The 25664-nt window shown below is 36.1% G+C and overlaps 1 protein-coding gene across 2 annotated transcripts in view; it reads left to right on the forward strand.

Moving 5' to 3' along the window:
* The window catches only part of ezrb (ezrin b), a 28924-nt gene extending 4372 nt beyond the window's left edge, over positions 1-24552 (forward strand). The window contains exons 3-14 of one of the 2 annotated variants that reach the window (XM_026999972.2): positions 7688-7771; positions 8885-8980; positions 10187-10461; positions 12932-13015; positions 13185-13331; positions 17378-17474; positions 19453-19616; positions 20795-20925; positions 22217-22377; positions 22609-22701; positions 22931-23182; positions 23707-24552. In XM_026999972.2, the coding sequence (XP_026855773.1) occupies positions 7688-7771; positions 8885-8980; positions 10187-10461; positions 12932-13015; positions 13185-13331; positions 17378-17474; positions 19453-19616; positions 20795-20925; positions 22217-22377; positions 22609-22701; positions 22931-23182; positions 23707-23871 (1749 nt within the window). In that variant the 3' untranslated portion in view covers positions 23872-24552. Of the gene's footprint in view, positions 1-7687; positions 7772-8884; positions 8981-10186; positions 10462-12931; positions 13016-13184; positions 13332-17377; positions 17475-19452; positions 19617-20794; positions 20926-22216; positions 22378-22608; positions 22702-22930; positions 23183-23706 lie in introns of those variants that run through there. The other variant, XM_026999979.2, reaches the window with a different exon arrangement.
* The last annotated feature ends 1112 nt before the right edge of the window (positions 24553-25664 follow it).

Raw genomic sequence — 25664 nt, forward strand, 5'->3', positions numbered from 1 at the left:
TTATATATATATATATATATTATATATATTTTTTATATATTTTATATTATATATATTTTTTATATATATATATATATATATATATATATATATATATATATATATATAATTAGCTTTTTTTTATATTAACATTATGATCCTCACTGATGATGAAATTGACTTAATTAGCTTATGCCACCTGCCCATTATTCTGTCTAAAACTCTGTTGTATTTTATGACTTGGTATTTCCCATTCATTCATGGTAGGATTTAATGTTAAATCTGTTAAGTCTGAGTTTACTTAAGGTGGCCATGGTTGTATGCTGATTTTAAAGTAATTAGTTTGCTTAAGATAAGATGTACAGGCTTGTAATGCACTAATCAAACTCTGATGATTAGTTCATTTCCTTAAGATCTGATGTATTAATTCTATCCAAGTCAGGTAATCTGTAGATAAAGATACCTTAAAAGACAATAGGTGTCAGCCAAGGTGCTTTAATGCAAAATCTACATATTTACACCTTTATAGATACTGATAATAAGATTAAAAAGACATGATATAAAATAAGCAAAGCAATGAAAAACCAAAGCATCAGATAACAAGAATGGTATAACAAAAACACAGTGACTAAATGACCGTAATAAGGCCTAAACACTGGGTAAAATAGGTTTTTTAATTTAACTTCAAATCACTTCTGTGGAGGATGTCTTTTAAAGAAGGCTAAACTATTCCATACTATACAGCAGCAAACCCCTCTCCCCATTACATTTGAATCTTAGTTTGAAACCTTGGGAGTGAATAAAGGTCTAGAGAATCTTAAGGCTCTGAAGGAGAAAGGGGACAAAGGATATCAGTGCTGTGACTTGGTGCCATGTAAAGCTTTAAAAACCATTGTCACATTTTCATCACATCACACTGATGCAATTTTGAACACAGTAATTCTAGAAGCACTATCAAAACCATCAAAAAGTCAAACTCAAGCCAAAAATATAACCAGATTTGGGCTATTTTTTTGTACTGTATTTATGCTGTATAAAAACTAGTAATTGCTTGAGGATTTCAACTGGAGGATAGGCTAGTGGATGCACACAGTGCCTATGTGTGTGGCTTTGCATCAAAGTTAAAAAAAAAAAAAGGTTTTTTGATATGAAACAGAAATTTCTGCTATTAAAACTCCACAAAATAAGAATAATCTTTATAAACCTTGTTATAATACAAATGAATACCTTACAAAAAAAAGAGAGTAGAAATGTAAAAGATGTTTAAGGATATACAGTGCCTGGCCAAAAAAAGGTCACACACTAATATTTCGTTGGACTGCCTTTAGCTTTGATTACGGCATGCATTCACTGTGACATTGTTTACACAAGCTTCTGCAACGTCACAGCATTTATTTCTGTCCAGAGTTGCATTAATTTTTCCCCAAGATCTTGTATTGGTAATGGGAGATTTGGAGCACTGCGCAAAGTCTTCTCTAGCACATCCCAAATATTCTCAATGGGGTTCAGGTCTGGACTCTGTGGTGGCCAATCCATGTGTGAAAATGATGTCTCATGCTTCCTGAATCAATCTTTCACAATTTGAGCCCGATGAATCCTGGCGTTGTCATCTTGGAATATGCCCGTGCCATCAGGGAAGAATAAATCCATTGATGGAATAACCTGGTCGTTCAGTATATTCAGGTAGTCAGCTGACCTCATTCTTTGGGCACATAACGTTGCTGAACCTAGACCTGACCAACTGCAGCAACCCCAGATCATAGCATTGCCCCCACAGGCTTGTACGGTAGGCACTAGGCATGATGGGTGCATCACTTCAGCCGCCTCTCTTCTTACCCTGATGCGCCCATCACTCTGGAACAGGGTAAATCTGGACTCATCAGACCACATGACCTTCTTCCATTGAACCAGAGTCCAATCTTTATGCTCCATAGCAAATTGAAGCTGTTTTTGCTGGTTAGCCTCACAGAGAAGTGGTTTTCTTAAGGCTACACAGCTGTTTAGTCCAAATCCCTTAAGTTCCCTTCGCATTATGTGTGTGGAAATGCTCTTACTTTCACTATTAAACATATCCCTGAGTTCCACTGTTGTTTTTCTGCGATTTAATTTCACCACATATTTAAGTGATCGTCAATCACGATCATTCAAGATTTTTTCCGACCACATTCCTTCCTCGAAGATGATGTTTCCCCACTGTCCTTCCACTTTTTAATAATGCGTTGGACAGTTCTTAAGCCAATTTTAGTAGTTTCAGCAATCTCCTTAGATGTTTTCTCTGCTTGATGCATGCCAATAATTTGACCCTTCTGAAACAGATTAACATCTTTTCCATGACCACAGGATGTGTCTTTCGACATGGTTGTTTAACAAATGAGAAGCTACTCACTGCATCAGTTAGGGTTAAATAACTTGTTGCCAGCTGAAACAAAATCACCCATGTAGCAATTATCCAATGGGAGGCTCTTACCTATTTGCTTAGTTAAATCCAGGTGGTGACTTTTTTTTTTTTGGACAGGCAGTGTATTCACAACCTGCAGCTTTTTTGATTGAATGTGCAGTCAATGTAAAAGCTAGCTGGGTTTGGGGTATTCTTCAGCTGGGATTTCTGCGTAGGCCATGTGTTGGTGAAATGGGAATTGCCACTGGAAGTTATCAGGGCTGCTATGCATGCGTGATGCTTTGCAAATTTCAGTCTGCCTTTATTTACACTTGACTCACCCTGGCCTTCACTGAGCCTCAGCAGTAGTGTTCATGTTCTCATGCCTCGTGTCTAAGATTCTTAGACTTAGTATCAGTTTACCACCCCACCCTACATCTAAGGCTAATGCTTCACTTACCAGTGTCACGCACCTTTCTTTTAGTTTCTAGGTGCATCTGAATTTCAGACATTCGTCAACATATTGATGATGAATAATCTATATTTAATGGCTTATTTACATATAATTTACATTATTGTTTGTAGGCTATGACTGAGCCATGCCTGCAAACAACATAAAGCTAGCATAATGATTGCTAAATAAAGCTGCACATAAACTCAGTCTAACCTTGCTCCACTATTTTAAATGGTGTTCAATATATATGACATAATTACATGTTCATTCTTATGCTGTTTTTTCCTTCTTGATGTGTTTTTACACACATTGATATTTCATATGTACTGGAACTAAGCCAATGAACAAATAAATAGGTCAGCATTTTAGCCATGTTTACATGCCCACAATAAGTTTATAGACTGTCTAAGGAAGTAGGCCAAACCAAGATGTTTACAAATTGCCTAAGAATGTGATCCATTGAGTCTAATTTATGTAGGGTCACATCGAGCAACTGTGCTGCCTCACTTGAATGAACTCTTCCACATACGCAGCCTTCACTGTCACATGTGAAATCACAGTTACGGTCTCACCTTGTGCACCAAACATTGTCAATGTTTGCGTATCCATACTAACTTTGCTCCCCTTGTTTTCTTTTCAGATAAGGCCTCACTTCCATGAGAAGTTTATTCTTTCTGCAGGCTATGCAAAAAATTGAAGTCAGGAGTCTGAGTGAAAATGTGAAGAGAAACATTTTAAGTTGAAGAAATGTTCTGATCTCAACACTGTGTAGTAGTGGCAGTTTATTCTGGAGGATGAAATTAATCACTAATCTAGTTTAATAAATTAATTTACTCTGCATCAACACAGAGAACACAATATCATCCAGTCAAAATACACCAAACAATAGTCCTCTGATGGTTAAGTGGACAGTCTTGATGAAATGAATACCCCTTTTGTAAAGCTTAAGACTTTACCATTGTGCTGCTATACTTTCCTCAGCTGTGGTCATTGTGTCAGTTTTGTAAATATTGCAGATTTATCGAGCACTGCAAGATGTCCACCCTTCCCCCAATTGAGGGGGTCAAAGAGAGCAATATTAATTAGCATACAGAATCTATTCTCACACAATTGCCTTTTCTTCTCATTGTAGAAAATAACATGGTACATACTATACAAAAGATGGATTAATGTTTGCAGTTTTTTGTGGCATTCAACACTGTTTTTCTAAGTTGTGATATGTTAAATTTAAACAAAATTAAAGGGTGCCATATGTAGGTATATAACACAAGGATATAGTACTGTATAAGTACTGTTATATAAGTGCTGTTAACTAGTACTGTATAAGAACAAATTAATTTTACAAGTTGACCCTGAAATTTGTATAAGGAAATGTTAATCAAGTCGGCTCACAGAATCAAATCATAATATATTTTTAAAGCTTTGGTCGCTTTGTAAATGTAAACCATAGCTTTGAGTAACTGATTGTGGCCAAAGATTTTAGTACAAAACTGTAGAAGGGGAAAAGAATTAGAAGGCTGGGTGTGTGTGTGTAGTAGTCCTGAAGAACAGGGAGGAAACCATAACTCATTAACGAGAATGGTAGTGGCAATGAGGGAGTATATAAGCTAGGAGGGAAGAGGTTGTAGTGTGGCCTTTCATCTAAAGTTATTGTCGCTTAGTTTTGCAAATAAAGAGCACTTGTAGTAATCAATTGTGGTCTGAGCTTGAATCCAAAACTGAAGAATAAAGGATGTACTTTGTAGGTTGTACGCTATCAGGTTCTACTTTTTGCTAAAAGGAAAACAACTTAATAATAATAATAATAATAATGTTATTATTATTATTATTATTATTCCTATGATCTGTTGTTACTACCCAAATAGAACATCGCTGCATCTGACAAAATGCAAATGGAATCCAGGAGTACCAGAATGTCATGTGGACACTGCCAACTATGGACTGACTACAATTAGCCACTGTTGGTTTGGTTTGTTTGTTGTTTATCCAAAAAGCAAGCATGGATCTCCTGCTTGTGATAAGAATATGGGTGATTTTATTATCTGTTATTATTATACAGCATTAATATAATGAATATAACAATATTAAATAGTTATGGAAATATAAGAACATGTGTAGGCTATGTTTAATGCAAACAACCTATCGTTATTAATTATGGCTTAAGGTTAACAGCACTGGTGTGCAGGCTGCAATGATGCACTGTACTGGAAGACAATGACAGAATGAATCATCATATAACACTACTTTTTAGTGGTTAAGAGATCTTCCAGAACAGGAGACAGTCAGCATTTACATCACCAGATGTCCAAGTGTGGGTCAGAAACATGAGGAACTGTACACGATCCATGCCTACAGGCTAAAGAAATTAAAAGCTCTGCATGGCTGCCAAGCTGAACAAAACCAGTTTCTAAATACCAGCCCTCATCTGGGTGGGTTAACAAAAACAAGACCCCGCTGGTCTCAACATGGAAGCTCCTGTCAGGAATGCTAGCCACCAAGCTCCATGAGCACTGCTCAGAAGGAGACTGGTAACATCATCAACTTCTGACACACAACTCAATGCCACATAAGTGGATGCTCAAATACTTAGTGCTGTATAAGGTTAATAAGACCATAGGGTCTTCATCCAATATGCAGTGGAACACTGAAGGACATTAGAAGACAACTCTAACAATTGCACAGGTGGCCATAAAGTCTGGTTAATATATCATGTCCTCTCTGTCAGATCATTAATAAGAGTGGTTAGTGGTACAAATTCGGGAGCAGAACTACCATTATCTGCCTCCTGTACATGGATAACAATGAGCTGGTTGCCACCCAAGAGCCAACATTCAAAGTCTGTAAATGAATCAAAAGACTAAAATATGGGGAGGAGAAATGGGCCTACAGCAGTCCAGGGCAAGACATGAGTTCAAGTATTGGACCCCAAGTGTGACCTGATGATGGAGTGCCTCAGTCAGATGCAGGATTTGGTCACCACTGAAGCGGAGGAAGTGCCATGGCAGCATAAACCCCTCCATGGAATGTACCACCGACAAATAGCAGAGGTGACTGACACCACACAATCATACCAATGGTTGGAAAAACGCACAATTGAAGAACAGCTCAGAAGTACTAATCATGATGGATCTGCTTTGATCAACTTACTGCTTGATTTTATCCCAAGATACAGACTTGTGCAAAGGAGCCTCTGAAAAAATTAAGCACATAATAGCAGGGTAGAAGAAGTTTGTAGGGAAAACTGAGAGAGACAACCAATTGACAGGTATCATAAACATGAACAAATAGGCATATGACCTCGATACCCCTAAATCCAAATGGTTGGAACCACAGAAAGAGGTGCAGAACAATAAGGCTCAGATCCTGTAGGACCTCCAGATCCACACAGATAAACAAGCAGTGGTGAACCAACCAGATATTGTGATGGTGGCCAAGGTACAGAAAACAGCACTAGTAATTAGATATGATAGTTCCAAGTGATGCAAATGTCCAAAGGAAGCAATATGAGAATCTGGAAAAAATTCCAGGGGCTGGAAGAAAAAATGGAGAGACTGTGAAAGGTTAACACCAAGGTTGTCCCAGTGATGATGGGAGCACTTGGGATGTGACACCTAAGATGGAGGAGTGGCTCAAATAGATCCCAGAAATTACATCAATCATCAATGCCATCCTAGGACGTGCAACTTCTTGGCCTCGGGTAGAAGGCCTGAGTGTGAGAAAAAGACATATGACCACTCACTGTAAGGGTGAGAGGAGAATTGTTGTTTATTTTTGATATATTAGCAACTACCAAGTGATTTACTTCAGCCCTCAGAAAATATGCCATAAAGTTTCATTTATCTCATTGTCTGCTTCTGTACTGTACAGTATTATGTCTAAGGCATTGTCTTAATCATAAAATGTGACTTCTTTGAAGTGATGCTTCTTTCTGGACACTCATGAGCTTGCCTCTCTCTCTGTTAAAAAAGAAAACATATTCCTTCTGAAATGGTTAAACTCTCTTTTTATTGAGTTCTCTTTTTTCATAAACATGGGAAAATCCTTGAAGTGTGAATATGAGCAATCCCACTTGCTCTGTAAACATTTAGGAAATCTGTAAGTAAATCTTTACTTCAGTAAGTGTATTTGTGAACACGCACATGCATTTCTAAGTTGGAAGAGTGCAAAACGAGCAAGGGTCCATCAGAATGCAAACTGGCACAGCTGAATGGGAGTCTTTGATTTACTGTGTAAATGAGCCATCATAACCCAAGCCCCTCTTCCATTTTGACAGCTGGGAACTACAGGATATTGCATCTCTCACAGAGATTAACATAATTTCACTTTTCATTCTCATGCATAGATGTTTCATTGAACTGTGGAGTGCATCAGGTTCACCACTTGTAGTGTTGGTTTGAGAACTTCAGTTAGTGTGTGAGTTCAGCCTATGAGGCAGTTGCAGCAATCCTTAGAGCCTATAGAGCCCATAGCCAGACAGTCTGTCAGTTGGTATCATGCACTCTGTAATAGTACCAGCTGATGGTCACAGCAGCTCTGAGATGACAGATCAGTGACAGAATGTGGGCTGGGCTCAAACATGTATTAAAACCAGGAGTCAGCAGTCCACTGGTGTTTGTTCAGTGTTTGTACCTAATCAAGATCTGGAGCTATCAGGAAGTTTGTATGAATGCAGTGTCTTGCCTTATTTGAATAATTTGTCTTACATAAATAGTCATTTCACATTTTAAAACCAGTCTTGATTGTGTGTGACGGGGGGGCATGAAATATACACATACATACATAAACAGACTTTGCCAGTTTATGGTTAAGAATCCAAATTTAACAATTACATTTAACAATTAATAGGTTCAATTACCTATTTCTGTTCATTCTTTTAGGTAAATGTCCGTGTCACTACCATGGATGCTGAGCTGGAATTTGCCATCCAGCCCAGCACAACTGGCAAACAACTTTTTGACCAGGTCTGTTGATCTGCAGATACTATAAACAAGATTTTAAAGGCGCTAAATGTAATATTTATTGCTATTTCTCTATCTGCATCACTTGAATGGCTGTATCCTGATGCATGTTTGTCACAGCTTCTCATCTTCCTTCCTAATGTAAAATATTGTATTTATCCTTGTGAGAAAGTAACAAAATTTGCTCGATTTATATAATAAACTAGGTAAGTTATATAAACTTAAATGATTATGAAATGACTTGATATCATTTTTATAGCTAATGTACTAATATAGAATATTTTTGTCTTTGTCAAAATTTGGGTTACTCCTAATGTTTTCACAAAGACCAGATTGGTTTTGATTGAGCCAATTCAAAAAACAAAACAAATATTGATCATTTCAGATCCTTTATTGACATGCATTTTATTAACTATTATGAATTTACATGCTGATTAACACATTTATCACATTTGCGAGCTTTCATTGGCATATTTTTTTTAACTCTGACTTATTTTAAATAATTATTTTAAACTCTAATTTCTTTTAATTAAATTAAAGGAGGATGTGGGCAGAGACTAGCCTAATTTGATACATAGGTGTAGTGTTTTTAAAGTGACTGTCATGAATGTTCCATTAGTGAAAATTCAAGATTCATAAAATTCAAGGGATTCCCAAAATCCTCAGCCCTGTAAGATATATATATATAATATTAACCATTTAACCTTTTTTAAAAATGTTTTTATTATTAGAATATTTTAAAGAAAGCTTCTTTATAAGCTTCTTTTCCTCTTGGAAAAATGAGTATGGTTAAAAATAAATTACCCAAAACATAATGACTAGAGGAATAAAATGTATGTAATAAGAATTGCATTTAAAATGTTAATCTTTCCAGTGAATTCCTTTTAAATATATAATAAGTTCCATGTTTTCTAATCTCAATTGGAACTTCTTTCCAAACAATGTTTTACAAGGTATATGCAATATTCTCTTGTGAGCTGAAACAAAATGTTATATTGATATGTTTACATATGCCCAGTGTCTTCCTTGTATTCCTTCAAAATCTAAAGGTTATCTAAAATGTTAACTTTTTTTGTTGTAATTTGACTAAGTTATGCTTTTTTATTTTCATAACAGGTAGTTAAAACCGTTGGTTTGCGTGAGGTGTGGTTCTTTGGACTTCAGTACATGGACAGCAAAGGTTATCTTACTTGGCTTAAACTTGATAAGAAGGTAATTATGCATTTCCAATTAATATAATTATCTTAAATGTCTTTTTTTATAACTAGGCCTGTCAGTTATAAAATTTTAGTTCTCAACTAAATTTAAATGAATGATTAACCCTTTCCAGTCAATGCAAACATTCAATTTTTGGCAATGGATGGAACAGCAAAAAAGTTTGAATATTGTACATTTTAAAGACAATATATTCATACCATTTTAACCAACCAGAATCAATTATTTGAATAATATAAAAATATGATATAAAACTCAGTAGATTTATTTAAATCCAATTTTAACCCATATTTGATCAAAGTTTAAAAAGTAACTTAAAACAATTGTCCAAATATGTATTCTGTTCATTTTTGATCGCTTATGAACAATTCACAATTTTGTGAGTTACTTAGCAAAAAATAATAAGGAACATGTATCTCTCTCAAAAGTCAATGTAGTGATGAGTTTGATTTTTCTGTATTTAGTGACATGTTAGAATGTTGGTCATTCCAATTTCCTATTCCCAATGTTCTAATAAGGCATAAAGCCATGAAATTGCACTTAGATAACAAATTAGATAGATCATTAAAAAAACTTGTATTTATTATCTATTACAAAGCAAATTTCTATTTTTGGCCCATCCATCTTTGTACATGTACATTTTAAAACATTGAGGATTGAGGTGGATGATGCAAATCTTGAGCAGTCAGTAACTTTTAACACTGTTCAGCACAATGACTTGAACAGGCCTGCTCTGTCTTGCCTTAATTTTACAAGGACATATACGCAATCATTTAAAATTATATGATTTAAAAACAATAATAATTATAGCCACACCTAACAGCTAAAAGAAATCACATCCCGCTGTTGCTGTGAGTGGAAGAGTTCAAACTCTTCACTGCCCTCCAAACTTTTCACCCGCAATGCTATGCTTATGGTGAACAGTAAAGACTAAATAGCTCTGTGTGCTCAAACTGAGTTGAAACAATTCAATTATTTGAACATACTTATGTAAGAACCATGACTTTCACTTTGATCCAGTTGTTTAAGTTAAATTGTCATTTACTGAAATTCATACCCTTACATTTTAAAGGCCTTTTTAAAAACCTTTTAAAAAATAAAGAAGCATTATGTGTGTTAACATTCCAGTAGTAGTATATAACAACACTGCAACACTATTCAAGTTATTCTTGCAGAGTGGCACAAACTTTGTCTTCTTTTTAGGTCACCACTCAGGATGTAAAGAAGGAGAACCCACTTCAATTCAAGTTCCGTGCTAAATTCTTCCCAGAGGATGTTTCAGAGGAGCTGATACAGGAGATCACCAAGAAGCTCTTCTTCCTGCAGGCAAAGGAAGGTATCCTCAGTGACGAGATCTACTGCCCTCCAGAGACAGCTGTGCTTCTTGCCTCTTACTCAGTGCAAGCCAAATTTGGTGACTTCAACAAAGTGGTACACCAGCCTGGATACCTCAGTTCTGAGCGCCTCTTGCCTCAAAGGTAAATGATATGTATTTTTATATATACATTCATAGAATAATAAATGCCCTGTGCTTCAACTGTCTTGCATGCGTTACACTTTCGTTTGAATCATCTTTCCTGTGAACCTCATGCACATATAATGCAGGTTTAATGATGATTTAAAAAAAAACAAAAAACAATTCCTCTAAAGGTCACTGCTGTCATTTTGTAATAACAAAGTATATCATCAATAAATCTGTAAAATTAACTTGGACAGTTTTTTGTATGTTGAATACGTGTATACCATAATTGTTATTCAAAACTCAGTAATAAGGCGAATAATTCAGAGTATACACACAAGTAAGCACACTTATGCACATTTTTCACCAAAATGAACCAAATCCCCTAACTGCTGCCTTTAGATTGTTCTCCCCATTTCACATTTGGTTTAAGATCTAATTAAACACTATAATACTCTCTGTTTCTGGAGCAGTAAAATGGGCCACACGTTCTTATGTACAATAAATTAATTTTGGCCTGAAATGAAGGCTCATACCAAAGTAGTGGCTAACTGAGAGCAGTGGATTTAATGCTTTTGCCTTAATGTATTAATTTGTTCAAGCCTGCAATGGCTTCTTATAAAATGAACCAATTATATTTTACCACCGAAGTAGTTTTAACAGTTGTTTCTGCCAAAAATGTGGAAAGATCAAAGAAACATTATGCATATATTATACTATGAGCCTGTCAAGACATTCACAAAATGAATCAAAATTGAATATAATTCTGAATTATTTTAAAATAATTTAATTGATCTTCATTAAGGTTATTATTAAAATTACGATTATAATTAAAATAAGTCATATTAATACAAAATCCAAGTCCAAATATATTTGTTCCCAAGCTCAGTTTAGATATTTCTAGAAAAAAAAGTTACCTTCCAAATCTACTCATCACTAATAATATCCTAAGATCATACCTGAATCTATGTCCTTATGTTTACATGGTTGTTTCTCATAACCTGATTAGTATATGTCATCTTTGTCCTTCTTGACCCATGGACAGTATGGGGGTAGTTGCCTAGAAAAATCAATATATAGACATATAATTACTCAATATTTGCCTAAAAAAGTCTCACTACTCATAAACCTTTCCAGAGTCCATAAAAATCTGTGAAACGTAGTAAGATCTTTTATTTTTGGATGGACTGGATTGGAGCACATGTCATATGAAAGACATTTTAGTTTAGACAGAGGTTTTGTAGAGAATGGGGTGAATATAAAACTTGTATGGCGGAAAAGAAGTATTAAGCATGCATTAAATAGGGAGAGAAAGGAAAAACCAATAGCCCACACCAACAAAGGAGCAAGTGTGATGCAAAAGAATATTTAAATTGTTGGGGTATTTGTGAACTGCCTATTGTCAGTGTGTCTGCCAGTGAATCTAACAATACCCCACAATGATACTGTTTTGTGTTGTGCTTCAAAACCTTTACCAGCAGGTAATAACCTGCATGGATTTGAAAAGGTGTTGGAAATTCATTTGAGATTTTAGACCATGTCAAAGGGTAGGCATTTTGAAGTATCCCCGATAGCTTATTTCACTTCACTATCATTTATATTAACACTGAGCTACAGCCTGAGTACAATATAGCTGGGCCTTCTTTTGTTCCTAAACCCTCTCCAAATTAGGCTTTATAGGGTAGTACAAGTACATTGTATTTTAGTGATGCTACTTTCATGTTTGAAGTCTGATTGAGACTATTTGGTTTGCTGTCTTTAATTATTAAAGATATTCAGTGTGCAATGTGATGCACCCTTCTCCCAATCCTGAAATATGACATAATAAAGTTCTTGATAAACTTGAAAAGATCTGATAATACAATGATGATGATGATGATGGCTGAAGTGGGGGAGTGAACTGACTGCTTGGCTAACCATTATATGTTCATCACAAAAAAAAAGCATTCTTTTCTCCATCAGACCAATGAAATCACTATGTAGGCAGGAGGGTGAATGCCCAAACCAAACCATCGTGCTCTGTCTATCACTCACTTCATTCAGTCTCAAGCATCTCTGTATTTATGCCTTGTTTGGAAGTTGTTTAAACATTTTGTAAACTGTTATCTTTGATTACAGTAGAGTAATCAAAAAGTAATGTACAGTATATTGTATATGTAATGCCTCCTACACATATTTTTGAGAATGGATTGAAGCCCACTCGGTAGTGCATGGTGCTAGTAACTTCAGGGTCTTGGGTTCGATTCCCAGGTAGCACACACACTGTCATACTGATAAATAAATATGTACGTGGCTCTGGCATCTGCCAAATGCCATAAACCTAAACAAAAAATAGATTGATAGTTGGGTCACATTCACTGTGAAAAACATTGACAATCAAGCCGTAAATGCATATAAAAAAAAAAAAAAAGAAATTTAAAAAAAAAGGAAAATCAGAATTGGAATAATATAGGTTTTTTCCTTACTTGTGTTCACACTTTCATTTCCAGAGTCCTAGAGCAGCACAATCTATCCAGAGAACAGTGGGAGGAGAGGATCCGCGTGTGGCATGAGGAGCACACTGGCATGCTGAAGTAAGTCAGTTTTGTTCAGGTCTATGATGCTTTATGCCTTTTGTATGCACATGAGTAACATGGAAATTGTTGATAGCAGATTGGGTCATGAAAGCATGGCTGCATCTGGCACCTTATGTATTTACCATAGAACTTACATAGAACTTGCGACTCCTCTCTCTCTCTCTAGGGAGGATGCCATGCTGGAGTACTTAAAGATTGCACAAGACCTGGAAATGTATGGGGTGAACTATTTTGATATAAAAAACAAGAAGGGAACAGATCTTTGTCTGGGAGTAGATGCCTTAGGCCTAAACATTTATGACAAAGAGGACAAGTAAGTCCAGCCTTTCTCTCCTTACACTGCACTTTAGACTTTACTTTGCTTTGGAGTTGAGATGTACTCATTGCTTAAATTTGTCTGTCTGTCTGTCTGTCTGTCTGTCTGTCTGTCTGTCTGTCTGTCTGAGAGTGGTGTTATGGGTATTATTTTCATAAAACTGCACACCTGGGAGTGATTTATTTTCAATTCATCTCATGGAAACTTGCCAAGGCTTATACTTTTTTGTTACTGAATGAAACTTTTATATTGTGGAATATCTTGCAACGTTATTTCCTTTGAAACTTTATTTCAGTTCATATCTCTCCTTACATGTAACAAATGTAACAGTTAGTAGGTAAACAATAATTCTGAATTTTTAAATGATATTAAACTGCATATTTCCATAGATTATGAAGTTTCAAATAGAGCAATCCATCTCAAAATATTGCACCCTAAAACCTGCTGTCTGGGCTTAAATCAGTGACGGGTTTGGTTGGTTGCTGTTGTTCTTCTGGGGGGTGACTTTCTGTAGATTTCCTGTAGCTTTGTGACACCTGTGGCATTTGATTAGCTGCCAATAAGTTTTGTCGATTGCTACTTAAAGTTTAAATCTTATTTAATGTTATTTAATGTTTCTTATAAAACTCCCCCCATTGGGACATTATGCTGATGCCACTACCTAGCCATTATGCCATCAACTACCTCCTGTCATATGACAACTACTAGATGGAGGGTTGTTCCTCTGAGACATGAAATGCCAAGCAGCACATCTTTTAAAACTGCTGTCTATTTAATCAACACCTTTTGACCAAACATGTCTGAGAATTCGATTTTACCGTGGTATGAATGATATAAATGATTCATTTGTGCCCAAAGTACTTAATTTGTAGTTGTACATACAATGTACTCGTTTCTTTTGCATTTAAAAAAAACCCCAAAACCTTAATGCTATTTCAGCTCTCATTGAACCTACCATATATTACTCCTTTTTTGCCTCGGGTTAATTTTAAGTTCAAGTATACCAACCAGATATTCGGTCTTGTCCATAGTAGTAGATGGACTTGAATATAGTTGTCATATTGATTGAGATGGTTTGTGTATGCTTTTTTTTTTGGCAGAAAAATCTAGGGTTCTGCTATCATAAAATCATATACAAAATATAAACCTTTATAGCCGCAGTCACCCTAGACTTGAGTTAACAGAATTTTGCGAGCAAAATCATTATTAATTTCAATGGAATTCGCAATGCAGCTATCCACGGTCTTGACCAGTCACGCTACTGCTCGGGGTACAGTGCTCTAAAGGGCTGGGCCTTTATAGAGCAGTACTGTAGATCTGTAATTGAGCAAATGCTAAGTATATATATGTGCTATTGAGTTACCCGGTTAGCAACTTGGTTGGCAAGTAGAGTGATTCCAACAAATTCACAATATACAAATCTTTTTATATTCATAAGATTTTATTTAATGTGCCCAAATTTAGGGAACTCTGAAGTGTGTTTACAGATCAGATTAAACCTGGGTACTGATTAGCATAGCATGCTTGTAATAATACTTTACCTGCACTTGCTTACTATTAATATTTTTCCATAATTTCATATGATTAATCAGTAAATTGTTTTACATCATTTTACTGTCTTAAACCAGATGTATAGCTAGTTCTACACCTTGTTTCCTCATTCTTACCACAGTATCACTAGCCAAGCTGCCAGCGACATTAAAATGGATGACTTGTTTGTGTTGCCAATCTTCCAGCCCCACCTATTTCTCACAGAAATGAACTCGAAATGTCTAGTGTGACCGTGGCTTATGACATCCCAGATAATTTATCCCTCAAATAAAATGCCAATTGTTTAACAGCTACACTATAACTGAATATCTATCTTCTAATAAATGTCTTAATGATGGGGGATATTAAAGAATCCCTTTGGAGCTGTTCTTTCTGAGATGACAGACACATCTAAATGCTACATGCCTTATTTAGAAAGCTGATTTCTAAACAGTGCGTACTTAACATATTTACCAGTGTGTTAAGTAAAATTGATCAGACCAATTATTTCTACCCTGGAAAACCATCTACCAAACACAAATCCAAGTTTGAATTCCTAGCTCATTGTTTAAGATGCATCTTATGTGATTGACTGTGTTTAAAAATGAATCACGCCCCTCATGTATTGGTTGTCATGTCTAGGTGAAATTTTTTTTGTGTTGCCTGGAATTCAAGGCAATGGCTGTAGTGTTGCAGATAAGTTCTGAATATTAGAACAAAGACATCTGTGACATTTTACTTAAGCGTTTTCTTTTTTTTAAATTGTATGATTATACACTTTGAAAAAACACTTCATTGTTATTATACAGTAAAAAGCTAAGTGAGAGGTATCTAGTTATACTACTCTATTGTTGGTTTAAAGTATTGCACTTAATCATATTGTACCCAGTGCATTAGGAGTGCATTCATGGTTCTTTCCTTGAAGAGTTAAAAGATATTTTTGTGTGATCATATCCTGTATTTTGAGTAACACCTTTCTGTTATTTGCCTCAAACATAGGGGTGTGTGTGCATGTTTTAAGCTCAGTGACGACAAATACCTTTTGCACAGTGCCCTCTAATGTAACCATAGTGATAAGAACTGGTTTTTCAAGCCATGTGGCTCTTAGGAATGTTGTTGAGGGAGTGTCTGTGTGTGTCTGTGTGTGGTAGAGAGATGCAGTAAAATAGTCCAGTTTAAATTATGCACTTTTTGCAGTAACACAAGTTTAAAATATATATATATATATATATATATATATATATATATATATATATATATGGTAATAAAAAGTTTAATTTTGTATTTCCCTTGCCCACTAATGTATCTCAGTGTAACAGCATATCTGCACTATTTCTCTATTTATTTCATTGTTTCATGGTACTACAGATACAGTGCGCATTTTAGCACTCATTGTTTCAGCCAAATTTTCTGTCTCTGTAGCCAAACTCCTTTTAATTTAATAGTTTTCAGACAGTCACAGTTAATAGCTCGAGTCACTGAAAATGTCTTAAGTTGTTTGAGAATGTGTCATTCCCTGAGGATATCTTTATCTTCTTTTTTTAATGCTGCTTTCAGTTTGGCTACTTTTTATGGGTTGCGTAAGCAACTTTTGGTATGTCATAAATTAGCATGTGTTTTAGTCTGTGGGCTGTGTGCAGTCTATTAAAATGATAAAATATCTTGTCAAAAATGGCTAATATTGTAAAGAGGAATAACTGCTTGTTTTATGAGTGCCATTTTAGTATGAATTTTGTAATTGAAAATCTTTTTAACATGATATCTGCACTGCCATTTGATTAAAGACTTTAGGGTTATAAAGGTATTCAACAAATTCCTCAGCATTCTTCACCTACCATCAGTTCTGTGTGTATTGTTGGGTGGTTTAAAGTGGGTTTTTTAAATTTCTGTCAGAACTTTGTATTCAATGAATGTCATAATTGAGGTATGACATTTACAGAGAGTAGAATTAAAAGTGCCACGTTCACATACACAGTCCACATAACACACTTACTCCTAATGAGGTCAGCTACTTACACAAAGGCACATTTGAATGTACCTTTTGAGTACATTCTTTGAATATTTTGGAAACACATTCTTTGAATTTTATGGTTGTGTCCTAATTGCGTTTTGAGACGTTATTAAAATGTTCTGGCTATAGCAGAATTATTAAAGTATTAAGGAACACATATTTATCTCTGTTGCACCTTTAAGATCATGAGTGTGTGGTAACTGAGTGCTAATTGAGTACCTTAACCAATCAGAAGGTTGCTATTTCAAGCCCCACTGGTGCCAGGTTGCCACTGTTGGGCCCCTGAGCAAGGCCCTTTACTCTCAATTGCTCAAATTGTACTAATTGTTATAATTGTAAGTTGCTTTGGATAAAAGCATCAGCTAAATGCCGTAAGTGTGTGTGTGTGTGTGAGAGAACGAGAGAATAATTACTGTTATTTTCATTTTGTCTGAAAAGTGTAAATAACTCATTGGTGTTTTTTGGGTTTTTTTTGTTTTTTTTCTTCCCAATTTCTTTATAGGCTTAGCCCCAAAATCGGATTTCCCTGGAGTGAAATCAGAAACATTTCTTTTAATGATAAGAAGTTTGTCATCAAGCCCATTGACAAAAAAGCTCCAGTAAGTGGCCATTTCAAAGTACAAAATGATATAAAATGTACAAAATATCAGGAAAATTATATTCAATTATGAGGAAAATGAGGCTTTTGTTGATATTTTTTATTCTTTTTTGTTTTTTGTGTTGTTTAACAGTTAGAATTTTGTAGAATTTGTACATTAATTGTAAGAGTAGTTCTCTCCATCACATGTAGTTTTTAGTGATTTGTCAGAATTGTTTTCACTGTTCCGCTGACCAGTTTAATACGAGTCCATTTTTAAATGATGTATACACTATTCTGGTGCAGCCAGCACTCACTGAAAAGTGCTGGTTTGCCCATTGTCCTGCCCAGATTATTAATGGATTGGTTGAATTGTAAGCAATGATAAATAAGTAGACAACACTAGAGGGGAAATGTAAACTGTGAGAAGAATTCTTCGCTTTCAAGTGTAAAGATGGAATATACTGAATATACTGAGGTTTCTTGGAAAGCTGTAGTTCTGCCAGTAAAATACTGTTCTGCTTAAGTGTTGTTCTGAACAAGTAGAGAGATGGCTTTGATACAAAATGAATCAGTTTTGTTGCCTTGTTCAGATGACAATCAGCACATCCAATAAAAAAGATTACACGACAAATATTATACTTCTTTTTGAGCATTTTGAAGCAGCATTTGCGCATTTTAAGTAGAGAAAAATTAGTTCACTCAGTATGTATATATTGTAACTAATTCTGCTTAGTATTCAAGCTCACTAGTTAGAAATATCAGATTTTTTTCCTCAACATTTAATTATGTAGAGGAGGGAGCATGTCTTAAAATCTGTGGTTTCACATCCTATATTACAGCTTCTGATACTCTCTCACTAATCAGCAGACATTCCTCCTACTTGTGATTGGTTAAAAAAAAGGTGGCTGTTCCTCCATACTCTTCTAAAGAGTTAGCTGTGAACAGCACACATTCAGACATTTATATGATCCATTTTAATGGCTGTCACTAACTGTTGGTATACCTGGTAAACAGAGATATGCTATGGCTGTTTAACAGTTTATGAAGGTGAGTCTGTGCTGAACAAATGGTACATTTTCTGCATAATTGTTGTATTTCCCCAGTTTCTTTTGAGTTTTAGATCATGCACTGTAGCATTTAATGATGCATTAAAATGAATGCACTGTTAATGGAATTATTTGGTGCTTTGGTGATTGCATCTTTGACATGGCATGACAAGCATTTCAAACCAAAAAAAAGAAGCTCAAATCCACACCTGAATTGAGTGGGATACTTGATTTCCTCTTGATTAGTCTCTTTTCTAGTCCTATTTCACTTTTTATGATTGTTTAAATAATCAAGATTATAATGTTGCATGTTTAATATTATTTTTAAAAGTTTTTATTTTGAATCAGACAAATGTCATAGTAATGATGTAAAAAGGTTCACAAACTGTATTACTGTTGACTGTATTACTGTATGACTCAAATGCACCCAAGCATGAATTGCTGTAAATACTGATTTTCAGATGTTTTACTTTTGCTCATAAGAATTGTTTATGCACTCATTTGAGGTGGCAGACTATTACCCCAGCACTGATTCATGTTAACTTGTAAAAAAACACATAAACAGGACTTATCTGTCTATTAAAGCGAATCACCAAGCCACTAACATGTCTGTGTCCATGCAGGGCAGAAAATGAGATTCCACTTAAATAATACCCAGTCAGCAGAAACTGTAAATGGCTGGCTAAATTGCCTGTCCCGACATTTGGGCAACATTTTGTAATTGTACACTTAAACCATGCAGCTGTAAGGTAGGAGTATCTGGTAAAATGGCCTGTGAGTGTAGATGCAATTAGTGATCACCAATTGCTGGTGGCTAGCTAAAAGAACCAGATGATGTTTAGATCTTTGATGTCCAAAATGTGTAATATGATTACCAGTGAAATATGTGAAGTCCTTCCTCTCAGCACACACGTTCCTAACTTATGCTCATTCCTCCTCGGTGCTGCACAGGATTTCGTCTTCTATTCCCCACGTCTGCGCCTTAACAAGCGCATCCTGCAACTGTGCATGGGCAACCACGAGCTGTACATGCGCCGTAGGAAACCAGACTCCATAGAGGTGCAACAGATGAAGGTGCAAGCGAGAGAGGAGAAGCATCAGAAACAGATGGAAAGGTGCGTTGGGAGAATGCTTTCCAGTTTAAGGGGCAAGGTGGTCTCTGTACCCTGTAATGTGTTGGTTGGTGCTTTTGATCCATGGTATTTTCAGATGTTAGCGCTGATGAAAATTTAGCGGCAGTTGGGTACCAGCTAATGGCAACCACATCCCAATTTATAATATTGTGGGATTATAAGATTTTATGAGCAAACGGCACTTTCTTCTGTGATACTTTGTGATAATTTTGCCATTTGCACACAGTTTAAGCAGTAATATACACCGTATATATTTTGAATGCACAATATTTCTAATGTCAATTTTAGAGGATCATTAGTAGCTTTAGTCATATAGGCACAGAAAGACACAAAGTGATCGTTCAGTTAAAAAAATAATCAAAAGATTTGAAATTATGCTCTACTGCAGCCAGGACATTTGCAATATACAGCCGTTTCAGTTTTAACAGATAAATGGACAAAATCCCATGTGTGTTGCTTCTTCTGTTTTTAACTATGTGACATTTAGGTCAGTTTGTATAGATATGTCATACTGAAACCATCTAGAATATATTTTGAGACGTGTGATTTTAGCATTTTTAATTTATGATCATGTAAATCTGAGGTGAGTGGAAAATTTGATTTTTGCTTTATTTCACTCTCATAGAATCACTGTATTATGCCAAGAGCTAATTTTGTTTGTTTTTCTACCACTTAAACTATTCAACCAAGTCATTTATGCTCTGTCTGTGTATAATCATTAAGTAAATCATCAAGGTAAAATAGTGGAATGGGGACCCTTATATCTCATATAAATAATGAGGAGGTCAAAAAGCATGAACAGTTGACCAAAAGCACACGCTGTATGTGTATTGAATAAGGTCAAATACCTTAACACATTTACAGTAAAATAAAAGCCAGATTCTAGAGGCTAATTGGCATTACACTAGTATAGCTTGCATCAATGTAGTTTCAATTATGAATAAATCATGTCTTGGGCTTGTTCTGCCAGTTGCATAAAACCAAAATGCTGGTTTAGCGCTTGGGGTTAACTCTTGTTCAGTGAGATAGCAACTAAGTGTGCATCTTAATTTGAGGAAACATGTCACCAGACACCTGAATTATGCATTACTCTGAGAAACAATTCGCTGTAGTAAACATTTGCCTCTCATTGTGCCTTTTTCTGGCTATCTTATCTGCAGGGCCCAGCTGGAGAGTGAGAAGAAAAAGAGAGAGGCCATAGAGCAGGAGAAGGAACAGATGGAGAGAGAGAAGCGGGAGCTGATGATGCGGCTGTACCAGTTTCAGGAGAAGACTGAGAAAGCGGAGAAAGGTAGGACATTCCATTAATGCCCTATGGTTTCATGTTAAATCAAAGAGAATTGTATGTGATGAATTTGTCATTTGTAATGAACAATGCCCAAGTACAATAACAAAACAGTTGTTGATGGTTGTTGGACTTGTGAATGTGCTACAGATGTTCCATCTGTAGTTGCTGTGCTATAAATGTTTGTTTACATAATCAGCCTTAAAAATACGTAAACATTTTGTCATTTTAGTTAATTCACGTGCACACATTAACACAATATAGGTACACTGCATGAAGTGTGCGTTACATCATACACAGAACAATCTGGACATTGATGGATATCCTAATAGTTGCAGAAGCAAGTTGACTGTACACAGGATATTAATTTGGTTGCAGAAGACTGGTTCTACTTTTGGTTTGTCAGAATTCAGCTGTTTAAGTAAGCTTATGTGAATATGTACACTGGCAGAAAAGATGGGCACTACACACACCTGCTTACCTCCAGTCACTCCATGATCATTTGGTGTCATTTGAGATTTTCTGTTTTGCCATGAGGCTGTTGCTCAGTTCATTTCCTAGCTAGAGCTGCCTAACAGTGCCTGTAGGTTAATCTTCTTTAATCTTCTTCAGTTCATCAGAGATCACTAAATTGAAAGGTGTTCTCATAAATTGTGTTTTACTCAGTAATACATTATTCTGTCATCACATTGTCAGAGAAAAAACATTAGATTTCTAATGCCAAAGCCAATATATAAGGAAACTTAAGATCTGAACACCCATTTGCAATTAACTTAAGCCAACAAGACAAACCAGATACATTCAAATATAGGTATGTAGAATTTATTTCTGAAACGCATATAACACAGACCCAGTGCTGTACAAAGGATAAAACCGCAAGAAAACCCTCAACAAAACAATAAGTAACTAAAACCAAATACAGATTTAAAAATGCACGATTAGGGGCCAGAAAAGCCAGAGAATAGCCTAGACTTAAATGCAGCGATGGAGGAAACGTATCAAATCTTTAATGACAACTGGTCCCACAATCGAGGAGCAGCAATTGCAAATTCTCTGTCACCTTTTATATTTATTCACATTGATATAAATGGTAGGAATTCCATATAGGCCTAATAAAGCACATAAAGGGAGTGAGAGAGTTCCTCTATTGTTAGCACTCTCAAAGAGCCGACCTGCCTAAGCATTCAAATCTCAGTATAACTCCTACTGTACAGCATCACCAAGGGTGTGAAAATCAACAGGGTGTGCTGCTCATAGTGTTTGCATTCTTCTGCAGTGAGCATTTGTTTTGTGTCAGACCTGCATGAGCAGATGCTGAGGGCCCAACAGCTGGAACAGGAGCGGATGCGTGCAAAGCAGGAAGCTGACAGACTGGAGGCTGAGAGACAGGCTGCCCTGTTGGCCAAGGAGGAACTGGCACGCCAAGCCCAAGATCAAATGAAGAACCGGGAGCAGCTGGTGAGAGAAGCTGTGTTAAAGAGCTGCTGAACCGGGAGCTTCTGCTTACCAGAAAAGTTGTTTATATGAAAAACTATTTATAAAAGAAAGGCTGTCTAAGTATTTGGAATATTATTTCTGTCTGTGTCTGTCTGTCTGTCTATCTCTATAATATATAATAATCAGAATGCATGCATATCATGTACTTGATCTTCCATTCTTTATCACATGGATCACTGCATGCACATACAGGCAGCTGAGCTTGAACAACACTCTGCAAAGATTGCCCACCTAGAGGAGGCCAGGAAGCGCAAGGAAGATGAAGCCAGCACATGGCAGCACAGAGTAAGCACCTACCAAGACAGTGGAATTTTACTTGTGTTAAGAGATGTGCATAGAAGCACTAGTGTTTGTTACACAACATTACCTGGAGTTCTTGATGTCCTATTCATGTTGTCATTGCCTAAAGTGCACACATTGTTATTTTCAGAACATATCTTAAGGTTCTCGTGAAGAGCCAATACACACCCACACATTTAGCAGTGTAGTGCATGGGTACGCTGTGTTTCTCCAGGCGCACGAAGCCCAGCAGGACCTTTTGAAGACCCGGGAGGAGTTGCACCTGATGATGACAGCCCCCCCTCCCCCTCCTCCTCCTCCCCCTCCTGTCTACGATGACATAGAGGACCATGAGGGCGAAGATGGTGAGGAGGGAACCAGAAGTTACAGTGCCGACCTGCGGAGTGATGGAATCAGCGACCATCGCCACGAGGAGAACCGCATCACAGAGGCTGAGAAGAACGAGCGCGTTCAGAAACAGCTGCTGGTGAGAGGGAGGGGTAGATGGTGGGGGGGGGGATGTAGCGGGGGGAAAAGAGAGACAATTGCCACCTGTTGCACAGAGACATGGATACTCGCTGTGTACAGACAGAGTTAAATGACCCATGTGTGCTCCCTGGAACATTTACAAACACACATGCATGTTACTCATTGTCTGTTTCCTGAACATGCATACACATAATGCACATAAAGAAAATATTGTCTCTATGACAAAAATAAATAATGAAATCTATAAAATTCATATTACTAAATACCACATTGTGATTTAAGAAGAAAGCAGGACATGCCTGTACACTAAGCAGATGCATTGATTCCAAGAGTCTTTGATGATGGAGTGATTTCCTGCAGCCCATGGTTTAAGAGTCATGCAATTGCAATTCATGTTAAGCCTGTTATGTTTTTAAAAGTGAACTTTTTTTAAAGTTGCTAGTAAATTTCAGTGACTTTTGCCACTGAATATAGCCTGTGCAGATTACTTACCCACCCTTTGCACTTTTTTTGCCTTCTCAGGCTTTAACCTCAGAGCTAGCTCATGCTCGCGATGAAACCAAAAAGACCCAGAACGACCTTCTGCACTCTGAGAACGTGCGCGCTGGCCGTGACAAATACAAGACCTTGCGACAGATCCGACAGGGCAACACTAAACAACGGATTGATGAATTTGAGGCCTTGTAAAAGTTGCAGGCTGGGGAGGGGAGGGAGGGCTGACAACATGGAAGGAAGATTTTCTTGTTCATCCTTTATAAGAGGCACACCCTCAATACAAGAAAAAAGCTTATGGTTATGGAACACCAGATTGTTAAAGACTCTAGAAATGTGCTCTTAACATAAAGGGTTTCTAGGAAAATTAGCAACATTTATTACATTCTGATACACTAGTGCCAAAATGCACCTTTTGATAGCATTGACTTTTTTTTAGTTAATTATAAATCACTTTCAAATCACTTTTCTTTTTTAAACAATCTGTGTTTTGATAAGAAATTAATTCCTAACTGGATTGTAGCTCAATAAATATTTTGAATATATTTAATAGCTTTTAAGAAAGTAAATATAGCTCCTCTTCTGTGTGAGAGACGCACACAGATGCACGCATATATAATTGGCAAATAGGAAGTGTCTTTCTATATAAATCAACGAAGAGCATAACATAACCCTATATAAATCAATGAGGAGCATAACATAACCCTTATCCTCTTGTATTGTAACCTTTAGGGTATAATCATTATGTAATCAATTATACTTTTCATTTATATTTATTGTGTATATGGGACAATTTAAAAGGGATCTTAATTTGGAATTGTATATTTTGCTGTTTTGTTAATTAAAATAAGCATTTGTCAGGTGTTGGCCAAAATATTTTTTCAACTATGCATTCTTTTCTTCATAATGATAACGTAGATTGCCTATTTATTAATTTTAGCTTTTCACTTTGCGTTAAGCTATACAGTATTGAATCTTAATTTCTCCTGTAGATTTAATGATTGTATTTTAAAGTTTTTGCTGTAGGAGCACCTCCGAGGTTTCAAATTAATGTTTTACTTGTATGTTCTCTTTTGTATTTCACAGGGTTCATATAAGCATTGGCTATCTGAAAGCAGAGCAATGGTTTTTAGTGCTGGCCCAATTAAATCATGTTGGGAACAGCCTAAACCCAAAACATTTCAGCCAAATTATAATGATTACTGCTTAAAAACCTACAGCAACATCATCTGAGGGGCTAAGAACTGCATACATTTGGAAACTAACTTTGTATTATGTATTTACCTGTGACCCCTGTCAGTTTTGATTATTAGCTAGTTATTTGCTCTCCTCAGAATAGCTGCACAGATATTGAAACACATTTTTGAACCTTGTTTAGTAAATAATTCATATATCTTGATGTATCCTATATTGCGGGGACAGAACAAAACAAAACAAAACAAAACAAAGAAACATGCAATCTCTTAGATAGCAGAAAATGAATAAAATGTAATGTGAAGTAAACAAATCAGTTGGATAGAAAAGACCAGAAAATGATAATTATTCATAACATGGACTGAAATATTACATGAATGAAAATTGGATTTGAGCTGTTGGTTGAAGATATGTTTCATAAATACTGGGAGTGGACGGTCATGGGATCCAAGTATTTGGAGCATAAAACCAAAATGCTGGCGCATTTCTTGGGGTTATCTCTTGTTCAGTGAGATAGCAACTGATCTTAAGTCTTAATTTGAGGAAACATGTCTTATCCAAAAGAAATATCACAAGACACCTGAATATGTATGAGCATAAAGTTGTTTAAAAACAAGTAGGAGCTATAGTTTCAAACAAAACAGGCAGCAGTGCAGTAATGCTCATCGAAGGCTGTAATCCCGTAGACCAAATATTACAATGCTCTGAACAAGGTAAAACAACTAAACTGCGGTCTTCCTCTCATGAAGAAAGGCATTCAGTGTGACTGATCAAATCAGTGTCAAGCTCTATAA

Source organism: Electrophorus electricus, chromosome 8 (assembly GCF_013358815.1).
Source record: "Electrophorus electricus isolate fEleEle1 chromosome 8, fEleEle1.pri, whole genome shotgun sequence".
In the NCBI taxonomy this organism is placed as follows: Eukaryota; Metazoa; Chordata; class Actinopteri; order Gymnotiformes; family Gymnotidae; genus Electrophorus; species Electrophorus electricus.